Below are 15,376 nucleotides of genomic sequence, written 5' to 3'. Positions count from 1 at the left end.
GTGGCTCTGACTCCCGGCTTCTTAGCCAGTGACCTTGAGCTGCCTGTTCGACTCTGATATGTTGGTTTGCTTATCTTTCAAATGGGGACGCGATGTCAGATGTTCTTACTATTTAAAAGGGAAGGGTGCAGCAAGGGTCCTGTTAGGCACGCTTCTGCCTGCCCTTCCAGTGTTAGCCACGCACCCCCTGCCCCCCCCCTGCCCCCCACCCCTTGGGGCCTCTGTCTTGCACGGTTCTGTCTCCTGCGTCAGCTCTGCCGTCCCTGACTGGGCCCCTCCGGGGGAACGCACCCTGATTCTGTGTTTGTGCTGGCTACCGTTTGAATGGAATGTTACTTTGTTTGGTAAACATACACTCTAAAATTGCTGATGTATGAACTCCTAGCACAAGGCCAGGAGGTGCGGAGTAAATGAGCGTGCTCTCAGTTCCTGTGACCTCTCACAGCCCACTTTCGTGACGTGCGACCTGAGGCTGGAGCTCGGTGTCCAGCGGGTGGTGTGCAAGCCGAGGGGAGGCAGTGTGCCGTTGGAATGCGGGTGATCGGGGCGGCCGCACGCCCCCCCACTCACTGCACACTCAGGGCGGGGGGCTACGGCTTCGCAGGCATCGCCTTCTCCGACCCGAAAGACCGTCTCACACCAGGTGGTTTTAGCTGCTGCCTTTTAGGTGGTCAGCACGCCGAGCTTTGCTAGGAGACCACTCAGCTACAACGTAAATTCTGGACCATTCGATTCCAAGCCTTTGATTTGAACTACCACGGCAAGTAGCCTTTGCTGTTAATGGAACGTGCTTGTCACAGAACCAACCACGGAGGACTAAGGAACAGTCGCGGGCGGTGGAACCTCGTTGTGTGAGGGCAGCTTCAGATCTGGCTCACTCTCACATCCCTCCAACACCGGCCCAAAGGTTCGCCCAGCACAGGGGAAGCCACTGAGCGATGGGGGCCGGCTGACACGCTCACTCTCGAGGACGCCCTGCCCCGAGGGTCCTCCAGCCTGCTGACCATCGCACAGGCGCCACCTAGTGGTTCCGGGTGATGAGACCCAGGTGGGGCTGAGGAGAGGATCACCCTCTCCCCTCACCCCCAGGGGTGCAGTTCCTTGGCATGGGGCACATGCTCCGGGCGGTGGGCAGCAGTGCGTCTTTCCTGGAGGGCTGTGCAGAACCACGTCCGGGCACCAGAACCCACCCCTGCGTGGCCGCCGGCCTCCCGGTCGGTTCCTGCAGGGCAGCCTGGTTCCCATCCTGCCGCCTGACTTGACGGCTCTGATGGACAGCGCCACCCCGCTTATGCTGCTCAATGAGGGGCAGCAGTCTTAAAAAGATAGGTTCTGTGGTTACAGGTAGTCCCACACCTTTACAGGTACCTTTTCCTTTTCTTTCTTTGTGGTTGGAAGTGCTCACTAAGAAGCAGTTATAATATTCGTCTTCATTCCTTAAAGGTGAAGGACCTAAACAACCAAATCCCCAAACCAGAGGTAACACCAAACCCACCAGTCCCTACTGATTCTCTAGCAGATGCAGGCGAGGATAGCGGGCAGCGGGGAACAGCGGGATGTTGATTTAAAATCTTTAGTAAGCCCTGAGGAGACTGTTGAGACCTGGACCATAACCCAGCCTCCAGAGCAGAGCCCGCGCTGCACCCACGCGGGCTGCACTCCCATTCCGAGGCCTGGAGGGGCCAGCCACGGAGACCCGTGACAGCGTTTCCCCTGCGTCGGCAGCCTCACACGACCCCTGACCTCCCATCACTCCGGCAAGCGGCCGAGGCTGAGGGAGAGTACTCGTATCTCAAGTTGTGTGGCCTGCTGTCGGTAGAGCTGCTCCGGGGGGCCGGGCCTTCCAGAGGCCAGCGCCCGTGGCGACCTGCCGTGCGTCCCGCCTGCAAAGGCAGATGCTCTCTCCCGAAGAGCATCTCGCTGGGGAGGCGGCCGTCCTTGGTGTCAGATGAGTTTCCGGAAGGTTTGAAGGCTGCGGAGGGGGCGAGGGGGCTCTGGCTGGTGGTGGAGCAGCCAGCTGCTGTGGTGGCAGCGAGGAGGTAGCGAGGCGGCAGTTGCTCCGGATCCTGCCTCACCGCAGTGGGGGTGCACGGAAGGACAGGCGGGGGCAGGGCGGAGGAGCTGGAGGGGCAGTGGCGGGTGTGCAGGTGGGGTGGGGTGGGGGTGCGGTGCGCAGAGGTCCAGGTAACGTCAGGAAGGAGCCAGCCTAGGACGTGGGACTGCCCCGGCCGCGGGGGGAGGGGGACGGCCGTGCTCATTCCCGCCCAGACCCCAGTGGACCAGACCTCTGTGCCCGAGAACAGCGGCGGGGCGGCGGGTCACGTCTGGACCTCTGTGCAGTGGTTGCGGGGGGTGGGGGGGGCTCTGTGGGCTGGGGTCTCGGGACCGGGCTGGGGTCTGGGGACCGTCGAGCGGGCCGCGGAGCCGAGGTGCGTGGCTCCCGATTAGTCAGCTCGCGGAGAGGCTGGTGATTAGAGGGCACGGCGATTGCTTCAGATGAGCTATAATTACGAGCTACAAGTTGCCAAGGAACTTTTTTTTTAAACGAGTTACATGGAAATGCATTTGTTCTGTCAACCAGCTGCTGACACCGGAACATGAGGTTTTCCACAGTCGCCGGGAGGAGGGAGCTTCCCAGGGCGCACTGTGGCCGGGGGCAAGAAGCGTGCCCTGTACCCCATGCCCCATTGTTCCCCGTGTCCCGCTCCCCGCTCCCGCTCCCGCTCCGCAGCGGGGAACCCGTGCGAGCGGTGCTGTTGCCGACGACGCCCACGGACTCCTCCTGTCTGCGGGCGGAGAGGCGTCGTGTGTGTGTTGGGGCTCGTTTTCCCTCGTGGCCTGCGCTCTGCAGCTAAACTCGCCGAAGGTGGCCGTGACTGCGAGTGACTGTGTGTCCTCTCTTGTTCCCCACGAAGCAGAGATCAAAGAGCAGTCCGCGGAAGAGGACGCGGAAGCCGAGGCGGACGGCGGCAGACGGCCCGCCCCGGCCCTGCAGCGCTCGGCGTCCGAGGAGTCGGCCAGCTCCCTGGTCTCCGTGGGCGTGGAAGCCAGAATCAGGTCAGAGCGCGAGCGCGGCTGGCTGGGCGGGGCGGCGGGGTGGCTGTGGGGGCCGCTCGGCGAGGTCGGCCTCGGGGCGTAAGCCTGGGTGGGATTGCGTTACTGAGTCGCTTCCTCTTTTGGGGTGTTGGCCTCGTGTGCCGTTGGGGAGCGCGGTCTCGGGGCTCGGGCGGTCGTAGAACCCAGCGGTCCTCTCCTCGGCCAGAACGGGCGTCACCAGGTCGCTCTGCTGCCACCGGAGTCTCTGAGCTCTTATCGTTAGGGGCAGTGTGACAGCTACCTGTACACTTTCTCCTCTTGTGACTTCTTCTGCCTTTATTCTTTAAAAAAGAAGCAGGCCCTGGCTGGTGTGGCTCAGTGGTTTGAGTGTCTTCCTGCAAAGCGAGAAGTCGCTGGTTCGATTCCTGGTCAGGGCACAGGCCTGGGTGGCAGGTTCGGTTCCTGGTCGGGGCGCATCGGAGAGGCAACCAGTTGATGTTTCTCTCGCACATCGATGTTTGTCTCTCTTTCCGTCTCCCTCCCTTCCCTTCCTCTGTCTCTCTCAAGAGAAAAGAAAGAAGGGAGGGAGGAAGGAAGGGAGGGAGAAAGGGAGGAAAGAAGGAAGGAGGATGTTTTAACCTAAATGTATAATTCAGCCCTGAAGTCTTTTGTTGTTTGACTTTATCTGAAAGCCCTGAGGAAGACTCCGAAATCACGCACCAGTGACCGCTCCCGTCTCCCTGAAACGCCTGCTTCCTCTTGCTTTGCCGCGCCTCCCTCCTTTTCCTGTCCTCACCCGCTCGGGCTGGGGCTCCCGCCCTTGTGACCCTGGGGTTCTCCATGGTCCTGCCGTGACCCCGCCGTGGGGGACCAGCAGTGGTCTGGGCCAGGGCATACACAGTCTTGCTCCATGTCCAGGGTTCAGGGTCCCCCCCCCCACAACCCCCATTGTGTCCCTCACCTGCAGGTGGCCACCGCCATTGCAGCAAGGTGGTCTTCTCCCCCCGCCCCCAGCCTAAGGCTTTTGTTCCTCAGGCACAGCGGGGAACAGTGTGGGTGGGTCCTCATGTCTCCCCAGACTGCTGGTCCCGTGACCAGCGGGTCCTCAGGACCCCTCCCCTTGCGCATGTGCCCCAGGAAGTCCTCGGACAGGACGGTGCCCCTGGGCCTGCGGGCCGTCGCTGCCTTCTGTCTGCACACGGCCTCCCACCGGGCCTCTAGCGGTTTCTGACCTTTCCTGTGGCTCACTCCCGTCCCACTGGCGCGACACCGGGTGTCCTCCTCTCCGGGTGGAGCGGTGCTCGTGCTGTCTCTCTGACGTGCCTGTCACCCAGGGCAGGGGGCCCGGCCGTCAGGAAAGGGAGTCGCTCTGTTCGGAGAGTTTCGGTGGCGAGGGAGGGAGCGGCGCCCTGCCGTGTCCTCCGTGCAGAGTGGAACCAGAGACCCTTCTGTGTGCCACCTCCGTCCCCCGCCCCCCCGAGACATGTGACTGCCCTTCTCATCTCTCCCGGCCTTTCCTAACGCTTCAGCAGTGCGGGTGCTTCGCTGGAAGTGTTGTCAGGGGGGCCTGCTGTGTGGCGAGATTTCTGAGCTCTTGCAAGGCTGGGAATAATCTTAGTGCACCTTCACACGTGAGGGATGGCTTTGGATACACAGTGGCATGTGAAGATATTTTTGATCCATACGTTAAAAGTATTGCCTGGTTTCCTAATCAGTGTTGTCAGCAAGGCCGATGCCACTGGTTGTTGCCGCGCACAGCAGGGGTCCACAGGGGCAGAAGGGAGCCAGACGCGGGGCATGCGTGCGTGGGGCGGTGTGAGTGCCGTGGTGCAGAGCGTGTCATGGGCCGGGGAGCTGTAGGACCGATGTGGCACCAGTGCGGGACGACCCTCCTCTTCCTGCCCCGCTGCACTTTTCTGAAAGTGGGTCTCGTTTGACTGCGTATGTGTCTGCATCAGCAGGCAACACACATCCATCGTTACACTGAGATAGGAAATGCTGGAAAAATGTAAGTGGGCAGCTTTCATAAACCAAAGGAAGTTAGCTGAGGGAGACCCGGTCTGGACTTAACTGAAGTGTGAAACACTCCCGGGAGCCCCCTTGTAGCTGCTGCGTGGGACGCGGCCTGTTCGCGAGTCACTTAGTAAACCCAGTTGGACTAGACCTTCACATTGCAAAGAACACCTAGAAAGACTGGGGATTGTTCCCATCTCCTGTTAACTGGAGACACCAGGACAGTCCACGGGGTGGGGACGGCAGGGGGGACGGTGGGGGCCGTGGCGCCTGAGGACAAGACTTGGGGCAGCTGCAGTGCACCCATTGCTTTTTAAAGGTGTCTTTCCTAGGGTCCTTCATCAAGCGTATATTCCATGAGTTTATATTGTTTTTTGTCCTTTAACTTTTTAACATAGTTCTTTAAAAAAGTTAATAGATTTCATTGTTCAGAACAATTTTTGGTTTACAGCAGCATCGAGCAAATGGTATAGAGTTCCCATTGCCAGCCTCCTTCCGCCCCAGTTTCCCTGCTTGTTGGCATTGTGCACGGGTGTGATGTGCTTGTTACAAACTATACACCGCTTTGATACATTGTCACCAGCCACAGTTGCTAGTTCGCACTAGCGCTCGCCGTCTGTCCTCCGCAGTCCTGGTGAACGCACCGTGTCTGGTGTCTGTGGCGGGTGACCCTGCGCCCCCCAAAGCCGTTTCTACGCTGTCCGCCCCTTCCCCGTTCCTGCCACGCCCTTCCTCTGCCTCCAGCACCATGCCAGGGGCATGCCGGCACCCGCTCACACTTGTGTCTTATCCCACTCCACGTGGGTGTGTGTGGTGATACGTTACCCACGCAGGACGTTCCATGCAGTGGGGAAACCAGACGTCGTCACCCCGTCTGCCAGAGCTGGCACAGGACTGAGCGCCACGGACCCCGCCCTCCCCCTCCCCAGGCTCAGCTTTACTCGCCTCACCGGGTTTTAACCCTTCGAGGTTCTCGGATCAGGTTTAAAAGAGAACTGTGTTTCTAGACACAAGCTGTAATTTTTTGATTTTGGGATGGTTGCTATTTTTTTAAAAAATCGCGCTGTGGAAAAGGAGAGTTGTAAATGTATAATTGTTTTGTTTTTATGCTGGAGACATTAAAAAGCTTAGCTTGCACTAAAAACACTATTTGATTTTAAAGCGCCGGTGCCCGTGGTTGTCCCTGTAAAAAGTTCAGTAAAACTACTTGTGCTCCTGTCCCCCTTCCTTGCCTTCCTGCCAGTGAACAGCTCTGCGCTTTCTGTTACTGCGGCGAGAAGAGCTCCCTGGGACAGGGAGACCTGAGGCAGTTCCGAGCGACCCCAGGGCTGGCCCTGCCGTGGAGAAACCCGCCTTCCGGCAGGAGGGACATGGACGACAGCAGCAACGGGACCTGTGAGAAGACACACAGCTCGGCCCCGCGGAAGCAGAGAGGACAGAGGAAGTAAGCACTCTCTCGGGTCTGACCGGTGGGGGCGCGGTCAGACCGTGAAACGTGTTTTCGCCGCGTTGTTTGTGGCTCCAGAAATGGTGTTGTGACTGGGAGTTTCTCATGTTTCCAGCGTTCATAGGATGCTTTATGACTCGCCATTAACCCAGCAAATTGCTCCTTTTCTCAAAACCTCTTTTGTATTTTTAAAAAGTTTGTTCTCTTCATTGCACACTAACAGAATCAGTGTGATCACAAAAGTTCCCTTCAGAAGAAAACTCTCGAGGGCACGCACCGTGGGAAGTAGGTGAAGACGACGGGTAGAGTCTCTCCTTCCTCCGAGTGCGCGCTGGTGGTCTGTGTGCAGGAGCAGGGCCGGGGGGCGGCGGGGCCCGGCGGGGCCTCCCCCGGGCCGCCGGCTCGTGCGTGCGGTCGAGAGCACGTCGCACCATCTAGCAGACTCTTACGCAGCCCAGGGTCGTGAAGTGAGGTGCTCTTCTCTTTTAATGAGGCAGCATTTACTTAGGGACTCGTATCACTGCGCACTGGTGTTCATATTCACGGTCAGTATAGTTTCCCAACACTCTTTTCAAATACGTCTGCTCCCAAGTTGAAACTCATCTCACCTGCTGTAGAGTTTTGGGTCAAGGCCGTCTTCACCTGGGGACTTGGCTTTGGGAGTGGAGGGAGGGGATTTTCCGAGGTCCACCAGCAAGTGTCAAGTCGATGTGCTCGGAAGGCTCCCCGCGCTGCCCCGGAGGGCGATGATGTCACCGTGCAAGTGCTCCCCTGGCGCGGGTCCAGGGTGTGCACAGAGGCGGAGGCGCTGCGCTGGGCTGGCCCGGCCCTGGGCTGCTGCCAGCGCCTGGAAGGCCCGGAGCAGGAAGTGGGGCAGTCACAGGAGAGGATCTTCTGGAAGGAGTTAAGGTGGACCGGTTTAAGGGGGTCTAGAACTACCATATTTCCAGTGTTGCTTTTACGAAGGCCACAGCTAGGTCCTGGACACAAGCTTTCCCCGTGGACAAAGCGAGCCGTCCTGCCCTCCCAGGACACGGCGGGGTCCGGCGGACTCCCGGTGTCCGTCGGTGACCAGCACGGCTGAGCACCGGGCGGGCCGTGTCTCGTGTCTTCCTGCTCCGCCTCCAGGAATGGCCGTGCTCAAGCACCTGTTCCGGGAAGCGCACTTGGGCTTCGGTGACTGCCTTTATAAGTTAGTTTTCAGTGAAAATCTGTGGGTGAAGACGATAATTATGTAAAAATAGCCTTCGTTTATGAAAGCCTTCATACACACTGAGTGTTTACCGTGTTATTAAGTCATCACCACAAGCCAGTTAATGGGCCTTAGGAATGAAGCACATTTATAAAATTTGGAAATCATTTAGGGGTAAACAATTAATTTAGCTTGGTAATGACTCTAAATATTTACAGAATACGTTACTGATGGACTATAAACCAGATAGTTTTATTCCTTTAAAACTCGTAAGGGAGGTTTTAAAATAGTTTCCCCTTCTGGTTTGCTAGACACAGGGATCCATCATCAAGGGTTCCCTTCTCCTTCCCTCTCGTCTTAGACTTAACCTGCTGGGGGCTTGCGTTTCAGCTGACTTCTCTCTGCGCTCCTCCCTGGGCCGGGCTGCTGTCCTCCTCAGGGTGGGCGCTGGCCGCGTCTGGTGTGCGGTGTGCAGACCGGCCGGCCGCGGGGCCCGGGGGGCTCCGAGGAAGCCGCCCGCCAGGAGCCGGTCCGCAGCAGGCTGAGTAGCCGTTCCGCTGGTCTTTATACCCGCCCCGCCCCCCCCCCCCCCCCCCCCCCCCCGTCACGTACTGGTGCAAAGGAAGCACGTTAAAACGATACGTTAGTCTTTATGGGGGGACTGTTACTCCTTTTCCCCCTCCCAGTGAAATGCCAACGACTAACAAGGAAGAATGTACTTGTAGGGGTAGAGATTATATTCATAGGAAAGAGTTTGTTCTTCTTCAGGTATTTATAAAAATGAGAATTTAGAATTAACAGAGCATACTAAACGTTCTAGAAAAGTTAAGTCTATACATTTCTAATGCAGAATGTAAACATATTGGTTATTTTTCTGCGGTTTGATATTTAGACGTGCTTACTGAAATCTGTTAATGCTTTTTTCCTTCCAGTGATTCTAGGTATAAGCAGGTCAGTGCCCTGGCCATGGTGCTGCTTGTCTCCTAGCAGGAGTCACACCAGATGCCCAGCAGACCGGAGCGCAGCGAGTTACGCTCCGTATTCAGTAGTGATTTAACCCCGAGTCGCGACAGGTTAAACCCTGTGGTATCGGGAGAGGATTAAAGTTGGGCTGCCAGTCATCCGATTTCCCCCCATCTTACACGCTCGAGCGCGGTGGCAGTCACTGTTCACGCAACTACCTCCGTTAGTGCGTGTCTGAGGCTCACGGGCCGGGGCGGTCCGAGGTCTCCCCTCCGCTGTGGCCTGTCCCAGTGCTCACTGTGTGCTGCGGTCTCTGCTGCCCCACGGCCTTCCGTGTCCCCGGGCCAGGGGTAGCTTGTCACGGTTTCTCCCGCACTTCCGATTCGAGGTGCACGGCCTCGGCAGAGGGTACGTGCAGTGTCCTGCCGCAGACCAGCTGTCGGGATAGGCCGGGGGCGTGGGAAAGCGCCCGCTGCCCCGCTCTGCTCCCACTGCCTCCCTCCGCACCCTCAGCAGGGGTTCATTGCCCTGGGAGGCCACCGTTCTTGACGTCAGATCGGCCGCCAGATCAGCACCGTTGTGGTGGTTCTCACTTAGGAAAAAGCAAATGTAGATTCTGATTCGATCAAATTAGGTCTTATGAGCATTTAAGTAAGACCAAAGAGAATATTCATTTTATGTGAGAAAACATTAGAATATTAGAGTGTCAGTTTTATGTGAGAAAATATGATTAGAATATTAGAGTGTCAGTTTTTAAAAAAATACATAGAATGGCAAAGTAAATTTACAACTGCAAATTTACACCGTTTACAGATATGAAGACTTTCTAGTTGCTTACATGATACAGGGTCTCGATCTAGTTTCGCCTTATACTATGACTAACAACAGACGTGTCCTAAGCTGTCGTGTGACGGCGTGTGCCTGCTAAGTTAAGTGTATCCGGCACTGTCCTGCATGCAGGTGGCGACACAGTGGAACATTGTCTGCCGCTCTCACCTCACATCCCTCTCGTTGTTCTCTCCCCAGAGAGCGGCTGCCTCCGCAGCATGCAGTGGCTCACGTGAGCGTGAGCACGCAGACTGCTTCCGACGGCCAGGCTGCCCGCGTCTGGGACGAGCTCAGCGTGGTCGGCCTGCCGGATGCCGTCGACGTCCAAGCCTTGTTCGGGCCCACAGGTAGGAGCCGGCCGGGGTCCCGGCCGCCCGTTGGTTCTGCGAGCACGTTAGTGTGCCTGAAGGGGCACCTTCCGAGCGGGTGCCCTTTGTGTAGGGACGGTCTGATCACAGAGCAGGGACCGTCCTCGGGAAGTGTGCCTGCTTAGGTGAAGTAACCCCGGGCCAGCAGTTCTTCTGACTCTCGCCAGTGCCTTTGTGTCGGCGGCAAAGCCGTGGGGACCCGACACTCGAGGAAAGACAGCACTTGGAAGGGGTCTGTGCGAGTGTGGGGCGCACGGCGGTCTGCGTCTCTTTGCCCGACTGTAGGGGCAGGGGCGGTGGTGCTTAGCCATGCGGGCGCCCCATTACGGCAGAGGGGCGCCGCACCCTCCGGAGGTGCTGTCGGGCTTTCTGGTCCACTGGTGGTGACTCAGGGCTCTGTGGTGGAGGAGGGTGTCACGGCTGAGCCGTCGGCGGCGGCCGGCGTGGCCCCTGGGGTGGGTGGGGCAGGACAGAGGGGCGGGCTGCAACTTGTTCGGCACACGCGCTCGCTGTCACACACGGAGTGCGAAGTAACACCCACCAGAAAGTGGTGTGTTGTGTGTGAGATTCCAGATAAAAGATCTTACAGTAATATTTAAATAAAATGACTAAAAATTAATTTTTTGTTGGAGAAATAATTACCAATTCAGTGATTCTCATTGTTCTGAGCTCTTGAGAACCACCGGAGCGGGGGCGGGGGGCCTGATAAAACGGAGTCCCAGCACCGCTGCCAGAGTCTCGGTCAGCGGGCTCTGGCTGCGGCCCGAGGGCTGCGGTTCTGACAGGCCCCCGGATGGCGCTGCCCCACGCCGTGTCTCGCACCGTGGTGTGGGCGGGCCTCGTGCGCCTGTGCTTACTGGTGTCCGTGCGCGGTTAACATCACTCATTTGCTCCTTCCGCTCTGACCGCCTTAGGCACGTGCTGGGCTCATCACCGCTGCGTGGAGTGGTCGCTGGGAGTGGGCCGGACGGAAGACCCCTTGTCCGTGAGCGTGGACAAAGCTGTTGTCTCAGGGAGCACAGAAGTAAGTAGAAGAGCCGTCCCTCAAGCCCAGCCTTGTAACACTTGCGCTAGCCCACAGGAAGGCTCACTTGTAAGAATTACTTTAATAGGTAACTATTGAATAATAATTTCTATAATGTGTAGAACCCCTCAAAATAGGAAATTATTAATTCGTGTCTGAGAGTTGTTTGTTCATACCACTAGAACATAGTATGTTAAATGATGCAATAACTATAACTTTTTTTTTTAGATTTTATTTATTTTTAGAGAGGGAAGGGAGGGGGAGAGAGAGAGAGAGAAACTTCAATGTGCGGTTGCTGGGGGCCGTGGCCTGCAACCCAGGCATGCACCCTGACTGGGAATCGAACTTGCGACACTTTGGTTCGCAGCCCGCGCTCAATCCACTGAGCTATGCCAGCCAGGGCCAGTAACTATAACTTTTTAAAATAAACATTTTATATTTGAACAAGAAATTAAAATGTTTAGGAATCAGAGCCACTGGCTGTGTTAATCCGTCCACGTGGCCCCTCTGTAGGACAGAAGCTCTCGATGAAGCGCTCACCTGGGAGACAAGCCCCGACAGTTGCTGGTCCACAGCGGCTGGTTCGGTCTGATATTTCAAGAGCTGATTAAAATGCTCCCTTTCAGCTAAGCTGGCAGTTTGGTCCATCCTTTTGGCACTGTCCCCAGGTCCCATTGTGTCCCAGTCTGCCGTCCTCAGAGCGCCCGCGCAGAACAAGCGCAGAGAGACCCAGCATGCCCTCCCGCTGCGAAGGCAGCGGGCCCCGTGCAGTGCGGCGGCCCTTCCAGAGGGGCACTAGAAATGGAAACTCTGGCCATGGACGTTACGTGTGGGGTCTTGGATGGATGGAACGCAGTTAAAACTGTCAAAAGTGTAGTTGAGACAAGGACTTGGGTTCAAGTAATTATTCAATTGTTGTAACATCAGCTTTACCCGGGTTATCAGAATGCTGTCCTTTACGTGGATGAGTCACTCACCTCCGGATTAGTTGCTTAAGAGTGCTTGTTTGGGAAACGTGCCATCACATTTACGTGCTTGTGTTATCCAAGTCTGAGCAGTGTGGTGCTGAGTAGGAGATCCCACCGTCTGAACATACTTAGGTGGCCAGGTCAGGAGTAGCATGGGTCCGTGAGAGCCACTTTTCCTGTGAGCTAACTGGGAAGCGGTTGGGGATTATCTTACCACGCTGAAAAGCACAGGCGAACCTCAGAGGGAGCTGCGGGGTTGGTCCCAGGCCACGGCATTAAAGCCAGCCTCCCGGTGGAGGGTGTGGCGTCTCACTGGGGGAGGGTCTTGCCTTCGGCGTGTGGGAAACTCAGTATCCGTGACGCACAGTGAAGCCTGCGGCGAGATAGGAAAGGCGGAGAACAAAGGCTAAACGGAGCTTCCTGGTGTTGGGTTGGAATCGAAGAAGTCAATGTGAACTCTCTAATGTTTACTCAAATATGGAAATACAGACCTGTGTGTGTACCTGAGTTAGTGTGAGCACATGCATGTCCTGGCTCTGTTTGCTGCATGGGTAAAGGGAAGCTCGCCTCTCCCCGTCCGTCTTGGACAGACGGTGCCGTTCTTGTTCTTTACATGCGCAGTGGATAATACTTACGTGGAAGTCAGAGGTCAAGGCTTTGCCCTAGCCCCGCAGAGGAATCGGGGCGTGGGGAGCTTGCATGCCTGCTCACTTCATCTCCGAGTTGGTGTGGAGCGGGCCAAACTAGCGGAGCCCGGGTGAGCGCGGGGAGTGCGTGGAGCGGAGGGGGAAGGGGGCCGGGGACGGCTCTGTCGGGACAGTCTGCCTGGTCTCCACGACAGCAAGTTGGTCAGAGCAGGGTGGTGTCCGCTTTCTGTCGCCCTTTCTTTGGCTTTGTCTTGTTTTTCTCCATTATCACATAGGCATAAGGTAGACCAGTTAGCGAGAACTTTTAAAACTTGTTCTCCCCTAAGAAAAGAAGAGTTTGTCGGATTGACAAAAATCTAAACATATAAAAAGTTGTTGAGGAGGCTGTGGGGAATGGCCACTCATGCACTTTGCTGGGGGGATGCAAATTGGCGCAGAGTTTCCTCAGGGAAGTTTGATGATACGTAACACGCTACATGTGCACTTACCTCGTGACCGTTCCTGCAATCTGCACGGAAAATAGGCCTGCAATAGTACAGAATACTCACACGATTAAAAGTTGCAGAATATTGCCAACAGCCTACCTGACTACACACGATAGAGAATGGTCGAGTGCACATGGTACGATTCATGCTGTGGACTCCGGTGCAGCTGAAAAACACAGTGAGGGGCAGCTCCTCCAGCTGCCCCCGCATAAGCAGTTACAACAGTGTAGCAGGGTAAGGGGACAGAGGGGAACGGGGAAACTCGCACTTAGAGGGGTGGGGAGGAGAAGAGCGAACCCAAGTACATGGAAACCAGGATGTTGGCGGGTTACCCGTAAGGCTGTGGACGGAAGGAACTGCACGTACGTGCTGTCACACAGGGAGCGCGTGAGTTTCTGGCAGGGGCGTGGGTCGGCGCTTCTGAAACGGCTTTATGTGTGTGTCATCGCGAACAAGTCAGTGAATAGAGGGTAGATCATGAGAGCTGGGGTTTCCACTGTTGGAGAAAGGAGCTACTAATGAGGAAGGGCTAGCATGAATTTTGTGGCGTTGGAATGCAATCAGAGGGATCGATGTAAACTCACGGTTTTTAACATTTACACAGACAGGTCCTGAACTGCAGTTGTGTGTACACGCGTGAGCTGGCATGCATACATTTGTTCCTTAGCTCTGTCCACCGTGAAGGCCCGGAAGCCGGGGCCCCGGGAGCAGTGAGCACACCTAGGGCCTAGACCTTGGCTTTTCACCGCTGTTTTCCTTAGGAAGTAGAGTGGTTCCTGGTGCAGGGAGAATAGGCGCCAGGAAAGGAGGAGGTGCTCACAGAGGCGGGGACTCACCGAGAGCTCAGGAGCCAGCCTGAGGGCGGACGACAGACAGTGGTCGTGTTAGTTGTTCGTCCACAGTAAAACGAGTACACACGGGTCCAGGCTGGCATAAACAAACATTGGGTTGGCCCAAAGTCCGTAAGTTTTTTTCCATAAAATAAAAGACACATCTTTCATTTTCACGAGTAACTCACTGACGTGGGTATTTTGCGCATGCTGGCTTTCGCCCACATGGCAGAACGCGGGTTGCTCTCAGTGACTCAGTTTGATCGCTGTCAGCCTCAGCTGGCCTGCCTGACCGTGGACGTGTCCAGCAGGAGATCTCCAGCACGAAGCTTCGCACACCACTTCTGACATGTTCGATCAGTCACAGCGCCTTCTCCATCCACCGTACAAGGCCTTTCTTGCGTTTCCGTTGTATTTTCACCTTTCTTTAAATAGTAAAGCACAATGTGCCAAAAACGTTGCTTATTTTCTTCCATTTTCACTATTAAAATGACTACAGAAATTCACCAATTTTGATAAGGTTTTTCTTAAATGCATGCTGGTGTGACAGCTGTCACAATATAATCTAACAAAATTGTTTCGAATAAAGTTAAAGACCATCTAGTGCTACTAGAGAGAGCCATCTCACGAACTTTTTGGCCAACCCAATAAATAGCCCAAGACAGTCACATGACCCCTTTACCTATCATTCTTCAGTGACTTCCCACTTCACTCAGAGAGCAGAAGCCAGTCCTAACGAACGGACAAGGCCCTGCGATCCTACCCCCGCCCCCACGAGGACGTCCCGGATATCACCGGGTGTCCCTCTTCCCCTCCTCTGCTTCCCTGAGCCACACGGACCCCCCTGGTCTCACTCAGGTTCTCCAGCTGCCGGCCCGCCTCGGGCCTCCGCACGGCCTCCTCTGCTTAGCTGACTGTTCGTCGGCGCACGTGTGCCGGCTCCCTTGTTTCCCGGAGGGACTTACCCAAGTTCCTCGTCCGGGAGCGCTTTGCTGGGCTCCCTCTCCAGGATTTCAGGTGCCTCCTCTTCCCATCATGCCCTGTGTCATCGTTTCTGCTCTGCACGCACTGCCATCTGGCATAGTGTATATTTACTCAGTAGTCTGGCTCCTCTCCTCTCACTGGCAGGACAGTGCCGTTCTCACAGGTCTTCTCCTGTGGCGTTCCTCAAGAAGTGTGCGTGGCCTAAAAGAATAGCGCGAAAGATCGTTCGTAGAATCGTTCACAGTTACAAGTAAGGAGTCCGGAGTCCAGAGTACTGAGGGAGGTCGGTTCCCAGTGCGGTTCCTTTTATAGGAGTTTATAAATTTCTGATCGTCCCCCCAGTATCTCTGAAACAGGACATTTCCACAGCTCTGCATACGTGACGGGGTGGAGGTCGGTGACGGTGAATTTCTTTCATGTCTCGGAAGGTTCCCTAGGGCGGTGTGTCAAAGTGCTGCTGAACTTGGAATTCACTGTTACCTTACAGAGGACAGATGTTCTAAATGGTTGACTTTCACTATGATGACATGTGCTTGCGTGTGTCATGGTACTTCATCCACCTCTTCACGGTGAACGTGACAGCAGCGAGAA

General features: G+C 56.0%; 1 protein-coding gene across 1 annotated transcript in view; it reads left to right on the top strand.

Annotated features, from left to right (window-relative positions):
* KMT2C (lysine methyltransferase 2C) overlaps window positions 1-15,376 on the top strand; it is a 204,599-nt gene that overhangs the window by 71,691 nt on the left and 117,532 nt on the right. The window contains 4 exon segments of the mRNA XM_036011061.1: window positions 2,919-3,057; window positions 6,293-6,493; window positions 9,678-9,826; window positions 10,762-10,871. Coding sequence (XP_035866954.1) covers window positions 2,919-3,057; window positions 6,293-6,493; window positions 9,678-9,826; window positions 10,762-10,871 — 599 coding nt within the window.

The sequence above is a fragment of the Phyllostomus discolor genome, chromosome 10 (genome assembly GCF_004126475.2).
Source record: "Phyllostomus discolor isolate MPI-MPIP mPhyDis1 chromosome 10, mPhyDis1.pri.v3, whole genome shotgun sequence".
In the NCBI taxonomy this organism is placed as follows: Eukaryota; Metazoa; Chordata; class Mammalia; order Chiroptera; family Phyllostomidae; genus Phyllostomus; species Phyllostomus discolor.
Note: the sequence above shows the minus strand (reverse complement) of the source record. Positions and strands in the feature narration are given on the sequence as shown.